The sequence below is a fragment of the Grammomys surdaster genome, unplaced genomic scaffold (assembly GCF_004785775.1).
Source record: "Grammomys surdaster isolate TR1022 unplaced genomic scaffold, NIH_TR_1.0 100, whole genome shotgun sequence".
Lineage (NCBI taxonomy): Eukaryota > Metazoa > Chordata > Mammalia > Rodentia > Muridae > Grammomys > Grammomys surdaster.
The window spans coordinates 1,616,131-1,627,488 of record NW_021604579.1 but is presented as its reverse complement, the minus strand read 5'-3'; the positions used below and the strand labels follow the sequence as shown (position 1 = coordinate 1,627,488).

The window sequence follows — 11,358 nt, the reverse complement described above, 5'->3', positions numbered from 1 at the left end:
AGTCAGCTTCCCTTACTATAAGAAAACACCTGAGGTAAAGAAGTAAGGCTAAAACGAGAAAAGGTTTCCTGTGCCTATAGTTTAGGGGACTGTAGTTCATACTTGGCCCACTTGCTGCTTTGGGGTCTGTGGCAGAAGGACACTATAGAGCGAGCTGCTCACTTCACAGTAACTGGGAAACAGGAAGAATCAGGAGCAATCAAGGTCCCACATTGCCTCCCGAAGCACACGGAAGGGGATCTCTCACTAGCCCCATCTCTTCTATTTTTCTACCACATGCCCATAGCACTAAGTGAAAAGCAGACCTTTGTTTGTGGGGCACCAGGGATGTTCAGGTCCAGACCATAGCAGTCACCATGGTTACTTGGTGATTGGCCCCCCGGGAACATATCTGGTACAACTCCAGGGCCTGTGGCTCCTGGGAGAGACTGAAGGAGAAAGAATGAATGTTGTGATTCAGACTTCTGGCCACATCAGCACCCAGTGACCTCCCAGGCATCGGCCTGAGCTGGAGACTCAGTTCCCACCTTGCTTCTTCCCTGTCTGATTGAAAGCAATAAGCCTTCAGCAAAAGAAGAACATGGGTGAGCATCAATACACTAATGCTAGACAGTGCAGCCACATAGTAAGTTCTCAGCTGAGTGTTTCAAGAAATACCTTATAGGCTAGAGAGATGGCTCAGCAGTTAAGAGCACTGGTTGTTCTTCCAGAAGACCCAGATTCAATACCTAGCACCTACATGGCATCTTACAACTGTCTGTAATTCCAGTTCCAGGGGATCCTACACCCTTACACAGGTACACATACAGGCAAACACACCGATGCATGTAAAATAAAAAGAAATCATTTTTAAGAAGAAATACTTTACACTTTGCTAAATGATATGCTTGAGATCAGGCACTGAAAATAAGATTTGTAGGTCCAGGCCCTGTCCATTCTTGGAGAGACATGTTCACTAGAAGCCACTGAGGAGCTAGCTAAGCATAGACCTGACCCTGGGTGACTTAGAGAATGAGAGCTTTGAGCTACTGGTTGATATTGTGTTTTATAAAGAATGAAAAAGAAGCCAGAGTTATGTTTGGTGGAGGCACAGTATCGTGTGGGGGAAGAGGGTGTCTTTACAGGCCCATGCTGAAGCATCCCTTCCCCATGAGGTACCAGCCACAGATGGTATAGTATAGAATAGAGTTTACTTAGGGCATGGGGAGGGGAGTTGAGGGGTAATAGAGACAGAGAAAGGCAGAGAGAGAGAGAGAGAGAGAGAGAGAGAGAGAGAGAGAGGAAGAGGAGGAGGAGAGAAGAAAAGAGAAGAGGAGAGGAGAGGAGAGAAGAGAAGAGGCTGGCCATGAACATGGAGAGAGAGGGGGAGGGGGAGGGGGAGGGGAATGGGGAGAGAGCAGGAAGAGGGTAAGAGAGGAAGATCAAGAGAGCAAGAGAGAGAGGAGAGGGGAATGGGTTTTCAGTAATATTATAAAATAATAAGTTAATGCTCGTGTCATTTCTTATACACGCAGAAATGTCCAGATGGAGATAGAGAGGGACACCTGGGGGACGGGAGGATGTACGTCTTAAAAGAATGAGCTAGAACAAATAGGTCACATGCTAAATAAAGTATTGCCATGAAACTTAGAGTCATAGAGGAAGAGACTGGTAGATAACCCCCTATGGAGAATTTGCATACGCCAATAAGAAAAACTCCTTGGCTAATATGTTTGTGCAGCTACCCTAAGCCTCATTGAAGATTAAGATACAAGATGAGACTCTGGTGGGCATAAGACAGCCAGTTTCTCTGCCTGGCACCTGTGGATAGATTGTCATTCATGGCAAGAGGGACTTTGTGGCTGAGCCTGATAAGGATCTATAATGGCTTATCTGGGCAGAAGCAAGAGAAAGGAAAGACAGACATTAGTGTGAAATGATTCCATTGGAGCCAACTTGGCTTTGAAGACATAGGAGCCACAAGCCAAGGAAGGCAGACAGCCTCTGGGAGCCGGGAAAAACTCTCAGAGATTAGCAACCCACCCAGTGGGGTTAGTGTTCAGCTGCTCAAAGGGACCAGTAACTGTGGCTTCGCCAAAGGGTTGTGATTTGCTCCTGGGAGCAGATCAAACATTCCTGCCCGTTAATTGTCCCTTAGGTGGGTCCTCATCATCAGGTGGGAATGCAGTCACCATCCTGTACCATATTCCTTCCTGAGAAGACTAGAAAGTGGAAGCCAAGCACCTGTCCTGTTAGCTGTGACCTAGAAGTTGGCCAAGACTGGGGCAAAGGAACCTAGGAAAGAATAGAGTTGTAGCTGATTGGTTACAGATAAGTCAAAGGTGGAGTTTTATATACTAAGAAAGACAAATGGCTTCTGGGAGGGATTCTAGTCATGGCTGTGTTTTTATTTCCAACCAGTGACCACTCCTGCTTGGCCTTGACCTCATTCTGATCCAGCTTCCTTCTGTGGCTCTCTGACCACCTCACCCTGCCTCTCCAGGCCAACATCCTCATACCTGCCCTGTTTTGCTTTTACTTTGCTTTGTAAGTGAGGAGCCCACACTCATGAGTGTGAACAGCTTTGGCTGTAGCTGATAATATGGTGTGTCATGAAGTGAGAATATTTGCTGTTCATATCCTGTCCAGCCTGTGGTCTTGATTCCTGGATTCCCAGCTATTGAAAGTGACAAAGTTCACTTTCTTGGCACTTTGAAATCATCATGTTTTATTAACAGTAAAACTTGTGACCACATTTTTGTATACTGGGTTTGTGTGTGTCTTTGTGTGTGTGTGTTTTTGTGTATGTGTGCGTGTGTGTGTGTATGCAAGTTCATTACTAGCAACCTTGTTGGAGCCTCCAACTTAGCCTCTGGGGTTAGGTTGGCATAGCTTCCTGGGCATAAAGCTCTTGTCTCCCGTCACTTCAGTGTTATCACACTTGGGCAATGGCCTTGGCACCTCAGCCTAGAGCCTGAAATAGATTCCAGCTGGTGTCCTGACCGTGTGGGTGGCCTATCTGGCCTGACAGAGCCCAGTTCCTGGCTCCCCCAGCTTCAGAATGTCCACTCCAAACCCTGACCACGTGGTTGTAGCACTAGATATCTAAGGAGATTTTTCACTACCTTCAGGATCCCAGACTCCTGGCCTGGAACCTGTTGATATCACGTGATTAACCCTGAGATCTTGGTGGCTCTAGTCCCAGTGAGCTCCAATTGCTTCCTTGTTAGATTGTTTTAATAGTTAAGCCTATGGAAGCTTCCAGAATAGGAGCTGACTAGCCTGATGTGCTAGCCAATTAGCTGTTGAAAACCAAATTCTCCTCATGGTTGTCATCTGGCTTCTGAGGTACCATGGCCTCAGTGGTGAATACCATGAACCTTGTGGCTGTTCTGTGGTTATTTTCTAGAGCACCCCCCCCCTTATAGCTTGGAAGTGAGCCCTGAAACTCTGGTCCATTGTTCTGGCGATTTTTATAGTGCCCCCATTAGTCATCTAAAAACTGGCTTTTTTTCTGTCACTTCAGTCATGCTCAGAGGTAAGCAAAGTGGGAAGGAGGTTTTCTCTTCACGTCTCTGGGTCACAGAGTCAGCGAGGTTCTGCTAAAGAGTAGTCAATAATACGTTGCTCACACCACATCTGAATTTAATGCAATCGAAGGCTGAGAAATTCCTGAGTCGTGAGTTTTTATGTCCAGCATCCTTATCTTCAGTCTGCATTGCCCTTCCAAGGCCCTGGCAACAGCACTCATCCCACACTGTGGTAAGCAGGATGCAGAGAGCACCAGCCCTAAAATCAGAGGGCCTGTGTGGCCCTGGCTGGTTGATCCCACATGCCTTTAATTTCAGCCCTTGGGAGGCAGAGGCAAGTGGATCTCTGAGTTCAAGGCCAGCCTGGTCCACAGAGCAAGTTACAGGACATAGAGAAACACTGTCTTTAATAAAAATAAAAAATAAATAAAGTTTTTTTTTAAAAAAAAAAAGCTTGCAAAGCTGGAGGAACTCTCTAGAAAATCCCCCATTTCTTTGGGAGTGTTTGGATCAGTCTGGTGGTCACAGCCATGTTCAGTGTGAGTTACCATGAGCTATGTTCCAGCCTTTACTGCTTTGCCCAGAAACACAAGATAGGGATTTGCATGGGGGTAAATATAAGTGATATTTCTCAAGGCCATGCAGATCTGGGGCCAGAGAGTGTGTTTGTCAACACTCTATCCCTCAGAAGGTTCACCTGGTATCCTCCGGTGCTTCCTCTGCCTGAGACCCCCATCCAGTACCATCTGTACCCCCTCAGCAGCAGGTTTATCCATTTCCTAATGGTGTTCTGCTGAAGGCTACAGGAGCAGTCCTGACAGGACCTGCTATTACCCTTATTCCAGATTCACAGCAGAGGCTTGGCAAGCCCAGGTTCACTGGAACTGGGTCACAGGGCAGGGTTAGGGGCCCAAGCCTCTAGCCCCCAGTAACCCCACAAGACAGTGTCAGAAACATTGTCTCTGTGAAGGCATTGGTATAGTATGAACATGGGGAGATGGGGGTGCTGCATCCTGTTTGAATGTCTCTGGCTAATTTTTAAAAAGTCTTAGCCAGCTTTAACTACACTCCATTTGCCCAGCCTATGGACAGCCTCAGTAAATCCTTTTCCTCTGTTATGTGTATTTTTCCCTCACAGAAGACCGTGATTTCTCCTCCGAGGCTGCTAATCTCCAATACAGAATTCAAGGGCAGAAGAGAGCCGCCCCAGCATCCATTGTGGCATCTCTTCAGCCAGGACTAGGGATGACAGGCCCATGGACACAGATGTCTCCGACCTTCAGCTGTTCATATAGCACACAGGGGACTCGTGGGGGCTGCTTGTCACTCAAATCCACTCAATGGCAATACTGACATCTTCCATGCTGTTTTCAAGACAGACGTTCAGGCAGAAAAATGCCAGTATGCTTTCTGTCTGCAGAGTAGAGGGCTATGCCACACAATATGAACAGCGTGGGCCCCAGGACCTGCTCTGAGTCCACTTGTAGCCACTGACACTTGGGGCATAAAAAGCCCAGCCCCGAAGCCATCGTGGGGTTGGCTTCTGCAGCTCTTGACCAATGTTGCCAAAACTAGACACCTCGGGACACTTGGATTATTCATAAATGCGACCTACCCCAAACTCCCTGAGTAGCATCTGAAGTCTTGTGAAGGTCATGGATCCTGATCAAAGCATCAAGGGCACCAAGAAGGCTGACGGAAGTCCCCGGAAGCGGCTGACCAAAGGAGAGGCCATTCAGACTAGTGTTTCTTCCAGCGCTCCATACCCAGGCAGCGGCACTACTGCTCCCTCAGAGAGTGCCACCCAGGAGCTCCTAGCCCCACAGTCTTTCTCAGGCCCCTCTCAGGAGAAAACAGGCCAGCAGCAGAAGCCTCCTCGGAGGCCATCCATCGAGGCCTCGGTCCACATCTCACAGCTCCCGCAGCACCCTCTGTCACCAGCATTCATGTCCCCTGGCAAGCCAGAGCATCTCCTCGAGGGGTCCACGTGGCAACTGGTTGACCCCATGAGACCTGGACCCTCGGGCTCCTTTGTGGCCCCCGGGCTACATCCGCAGAGCCAGCTCCTCCCATCCCATGCTTCTATCCTTCCTCCTGAGGACCTGCCTGGCATCCCTAAGGTCTTTGTGCCTCGTCCCTCACAGGTCTCCCTGAAGCCCACAGAAGAGGCACACAAGAAAGAGAGGAAACCACAGAAGCCAGGCAAGTATATATGTCAGTACTGCAGCCGACCCTGCGCCAAGCCCAGTGTGCTCCAGAAACACATTCGCTCACACACAGGTGAGAGGCCCTACCCCTGCGGCCCCTGTGGCTTCTCCTTCAAGACTAAGAGTAACCTCTACAAACACAGGAAGTCCCATGCCCACCGCATCAAAGCTGGCCTAGCCTCTGGCTCTAGCAGTGAGATGTACCCCCCTGGGCTGGAGATGGAGAGGATCCCCGGGGAAGAGTTTGAGGAGCCCACCGAGGGAGAAAGCACGGACTCTGAGGAGGAAACTGGAGCCACATCAGGTCCCTCCACAGATGTTCTCCCCAAATCTAAGCACCCCCTGCTCTCAAGTAGTTTGTACAGCTCAGGGAGCCATGGTTCCAGCCAGGAGCGCTGCTCCCTATCCCAGTCAAGCACTGCACCATCGCTGGAGGACCCCACCCCATTTGCAGAAGCCTCATCAGAACATCCCCTGATCCATAAACCAGAAGACACACACACCATCAAGCAGAAGCTGGCACTCCGCTTGAGTGAGAGGAAGAAGCTGATCGAGGAGCAGACATTCCTGAGCCCAGGAAGCAAAGGCAGCACAGAGTCTGGATATTTCTCACGCTCTGAGAGCGCTGAGCAGCAGGTCAGCCCGCCCAACACCAGTGCCAAGTCCTACGCAGAGATCATCTTCGGCAAGTGTGGACGGATTGGGCAGCGGACCTCCATGCTGGCATCCACCTCCACCCAGCCCCTACTGCCTCTGTCTGCGGACGACAAGCCCAGCTTGGTGCCTTTGTCTGTGCCCAGGACACAAGTGATTGAACATATCACCAAGCTCATCACCATCAATGAGGCTGTGGTGGACACCAGTGAGATCGACAGTGTGAAGCCCAGGAGGAGTTCTCTAACTAGGCGCAGCAGTGTGGAGTCCCCGAAATCCAGCCTCTACCGGGAGTCACTATCGTCCCATGGGGAGAAGACAAAGCAGGACCAGTCACTGCTGAGCCTCCAGCACCCACCCAGCTCCACGCACCCTGTGCCTCTCCTGAGAAGCCACTCAATGCCTTCTGCCGCCTGCACCATCAGCACCCCCCACCACACCTTCCGTGGTAGCTACTCCTTTGATGACCACATCGCTGACCCTGAGGTCCCCAGCCGCAGCACTCCCGTGTTTACTTCCCACCCACGGATGCTAAAGCGCCAGCCAGCCATTGAATTACCTTTGGGAGGTGAGTACAGTTCTGAGGAGCCTGGACCAAGCAGCAAAGACCTCACCTCCAAGCCCTCTGATGAACCAGAACCCAAGGAGAGCGACCTTACCAAAAAGACCAAGAAGGGGTTCAAAACAAAAGGTGTGAACTATGAATGTACCATCTGCGGTGCTCGGTACAAAAAGAGAGATAATTATGAAACTCATAAAAAGTACTACTGCTCTGAGCTCCAGATCACAAAAGCCCACTCTGCAGGTGCTCATGAAGTGGAAAAGACTCAGGCTGAGCCTGAGCCTTGGTCCCAGATGATGCATTATAAACTGGGGGCCACCTTGGAACTCACTCCACTGAGAAAAAGACGGAAGGAAAAGAGCCTTGGAGATGAGGAAGAGCCACCTGCCTTTGGCAGCCCCGGCCCATCAGACACAGCTCATAACCTTCCCCTGGAGTCCACCAAGTCACCAGCAGAAGCAAGCAAATCAGTGCCCTCTTTAGAGGGACCCACGAGCTTCCAGCCCAGGACTCCCAAGCCAGGAACTGGGTCAGAACCAGGGAAAGAGAGGAGAACAATGTCCAAAGAAATCTCCGTCATCCAGCACACCAGCTCCTTTGAGAAGTCTGACCCGCTGGAACAACCCAGCGGCCTGGAAGAAGACAAGGCCCTGGCCCAGTTCTCATCCCCACCACCTGCCCTGCACGGACGCTCAACTCACTCCCTGCAGCCGAGGTTGGTCCGACAGCCCAACATTCAGGTTCCAGAGATCCTTGTGACAGAAGAACCCGACAGGCCTGACACAGAGCCTGAGCCACCCCCAAAGGAGCCTGAGAAGACAGAAGAGTTCCAGTGGCCCCAGCGCAGCCAGACACTGGCGCAGCTCCCCGCGGAGAAGCTGCCACCCAAGAAAAAGAGACTCCGCCTGGCTGAGATGGCACAGTCCTCAGGGGAGTCCAGCTTTGAGTCCTCTGTGCCTCTGTCTCGAAGCCCAAGCCAGGAGAGCAGCATTTCTCTGAGTGGCTCCAGCCGCTCGGCTTCATTCGACAGGGAAGACCACGGAAAAACCGAGACCCCTGGATCCCTATCAGACACACGCTCCAAAACCTTGGGCACCCACATGCTGACTGTCCCCAGCCACCACCCACATGCCAGAGAGATGAGAAGGTCAGCCTCAGAGCAGAGCCCCCACGTGCCCCATTCCTCACACATGACTGAGACCCGAAGCAAATCCTTTGACTACGGCAGCTTGTCCCCAACAGGACTGTCTGTAGCAGTACCTGCAGCACCACCACCCCCAGCTGCCCCGCCAGAAAGAAGAAAATGCTTTCTGGTAAGACAGGCCTCCCTGAACAGAGCTCCAGAAGCAGAGCTGGAGGCCGCCCCCAGGGGAAAACAAGAGAGTAGTGAGGAGCCCTCAGCCAGCAAGCCTTCCACAAGAAGCTCTGTGCCCCAGATCTCTGTGGCCACTACACAAGGTGGACCCTCAGGAGGCAAAAGCCAGATGCAGGACAGGCCCCCACTGGGGTCCAGCCCACCCTACACAGAAGCTCTGCAAGTGTTCCAACCTCTAGGCACCCAGCTGCCCCCTCCAGTCTCCCTCTTCTCCCTGCAGCAGCTCTTGCCCCAGGAGCAGGGGCAGTCCTCTGAGTTCTTCCCCACGCATGCGATGGCCGGCCTCCTCTCCTCCCCGTACTCTACACCACCACTCCCACCTTCCTTGTTCCAAGCCCCACCACTTCCCCTACAACCTACCGTGCTACACCCCAGCCAGCTCCATCTCCCTCAGCTCCTGCCTCATGCTGCAGACATCCCCTTCCAGCAGCCCCCTTCCTTCCTCCCCATGCCGTGCCCCACCCCCTCAACCCTCTCCGGATACTTTCTCCCTCTGCAATCCCAGTTTGCCCTGCAGCTCCCTGGTGAAATAGAAAGCCACCTGCCCCCGATCAAAACCAGCCTGCCCCCTCTGGCAACAGGACCTCCTGGCCCCTCCAGCAGCGCAGAATATAGCAGTGACATCCAACTGCCTCCTGTGACTCCCCAAGCCACCTCCCCAGCTCCCACATCAGCCCCACCTCTGGCCCTGCCTGCCTGTCCAGACGCTATGGTGTCACTGGTTGTTCCTGTCCGCATCCAGACCCACATGCCATCCTATGGAAGTGCCATGTATACCACTTTGTCTCAGGTCTTGGTCACACAGTCTCCAGGTACCTCGGCAAGCACCGCTCTTACCAAGTATGAGGGATCTTCCTCCAAAAGTGTGACTGTTTGTGGGGCTGATGTATGTGAGGCTGAGCCTGGGCCGTCTAGCATAAGCAAGGAACAGAACAGAGGGCACCAGACACCGTATCTGAGAGTACCTGAAAGGAAAGGCACTTCACTATCTTCTGAGGGTATCCTGAGCCTAGAGGGGTGCTCATCCACAGCCAGTGGAAGCAAGCGTGTCCTTTCCCCAGCTGGCAGTCTTGAACTTACCATGGAAACCCAGCAGCTGAAAAGGGTAAAGGAGGAGGAAGCTTCCAAGGCAGATGAAAAACTGGAGCTTGTGAGTACCTGTAGTGTCGTGCTGACAAGTACAGAGGACAGGAAGAAAACAGAGAAAGCCCCTGTGGGAAGCCAGGGCAGGAGCAGGAGGGAGGCAGAAACACTGTCCAGCTTGTCTTCAGATGCATCCGACCCAAAAGAACTTTCTCCCCTCTCTCATTCCACATTGTCCCATGGGACAGCCCCAGGCTCAGAAGCTTTGAAGGAATATGCCCAACCATCTAGCAAAGCTCACCGAAGAGGTCTGCCTCCTCTGAGTGTAAAGAAAGAAGATCTAAAGGAGCAGACTGACCTCCCTCCCCTGGCACCTCCTAGTTCTCTGCCTCTGTCAGATACTTCCCCTAAATCAGCCAAATTGCAAGAAGGTACGGACTCAAAGAAGGTACTGCAGTTCCCCAGCCTCCACACAACCACTAATGTCAGTTGGTGCTATTTAAACTACATTAAGCCAAATCACATCCAGCATGCAGATAGGAGGTCCTCTGTTTACGCTGGTTGGTGCATAAGTTTGTACAACCCCAACCTTCCAGGGGTTTCCACTAAAGCTGCTTTGTCCCTCCTGAGATCTAAGCAGAAGGTGAGCAGAGAGACATATACCATGGCCACAGCTCCGCATCCTGAGGCAGGAAGGCTGGTTCCATCCAACTCCCGAAAGCCCCGCATGACAGAGGTAAGTTCTGCCTTGTTCTAGCCACCAAATAATGCAAAAACTTATGTTGAGCTTTTAAAGCCACATTTTCTTCATGCTAAGTTTGTAGACTTAAAGCCAGCTTGGGGTAGGAGGCAGGTTTTTCTCTCTGGGAGTTTTGACCTCATAAGAAAACATGTTCACTGAGCTTCCCTGTCCTTGTGTCCCTAATATAGTTACAATAATGTTATCAGCAAAATGCTGCTACTTTTCCAGAAGTTTCTACTATAAAATCAAAAGTTCAGTTTCAGGAAGATAAAGAGTGATTCTCTAAAGAACAGAATTGGGAAAATTAGAACTTTATTCCAGCTCTTTCCCATGTGGTTCTCCATTGTCTTATTAGTTTCTTTCTGCTTTTTAAATTTTATCTGTATCTGCTATTTTGCTTTAATCCTCTACTACCCCTTAAAATCATCTCACTTCCACATTTGACACAATCCACTCCTGAAACAGTCCTTTTCTATAAGATGGTGCATAGAACTGTTCTGCAATAAACCTCTCCACCTGTAGGAGTCAGTGTCACAGTTTGAGCCATCTGTGCTACAGAATAGCAGTAGGCTCTCAATGCAGCTCGTATTTATTCTTCCATTGCCTACTTCAGGGGCTATGCAATAAAGTTTCCCGTATGATTTAACAGATGTGAAACTCAAAAATTCCAATATGCATAAAAAGACAACACTTTTACACAGGCAAGGCCAGCCTAAAGCTTCAGGCCATGACCTGTGCTGGCCTTATGTGGAAAAATACCTTGACAAAAGTAGCTTTAGGGAAAGGATTTATTTTAAGTTATAGTTTCAGAAGGATACAATACACAATGGCCAGGAATCCATGGTAGAGGCAGAGAAGACATTTGGAAGTTGGCTGGTTGCATTGCCTCCACATTCAGGAAGCAGAGCCCAGCTGTAAATCCTTAAAGTCCTCATGATAGATACCCTCTTCCTCCAGTGAGGGTGTACCTCCTAATGGTACACCTTCCCAAACAGCACCAGTTCATATGAGGACTTTTCACATTCAAAACATGCCTGGAATTAGTGGAGTGAGCAGTGGTCTTGTTTGGTGCCAAGCCCAGTGCTGGACCCTGGGACCCAGTCACTACTCACCTCCCCTGGAAGGCAGCATCACCTCCACCATTGTACAGGTGAGGGAACCGGGCCTCAGAGGCTGAACATCTCTCTCTCTCTCTCTCTCTCTCTCTCTCTCTCTCTCTCTCTCTC

The 11,358-nt window shown here is 50.8% G+C and overlaps 1 protein-coding gene across 2 annotated transcripts in view; it reads left to right on the top strand.

Moving 5' to 3' along the window:
* Positions 1-11,358, top strand: part of Hivep3 (human immunodeficiency virus type I enhancer binding protein 3) — a 68,645-nt gene that overhangs the window by 25,787 nt on the left and 31,500 nt on the right. For both annotated transcript variants that reach the window (XM_028786574.1, XM_028786567.1), the window contains exon 2: positions 4,648-10,126. In XM_028786574.1, coding sequence (XP_028642407.1) covers positions 5,165-10,126 — 4,962 coding nt within the window. In that variant the 5' untranslated portion in view covers positions 4,648-5,164. The remainder of the gene's footprint in view (positions 1-4,647; positions 10,127-11,358) is intronic.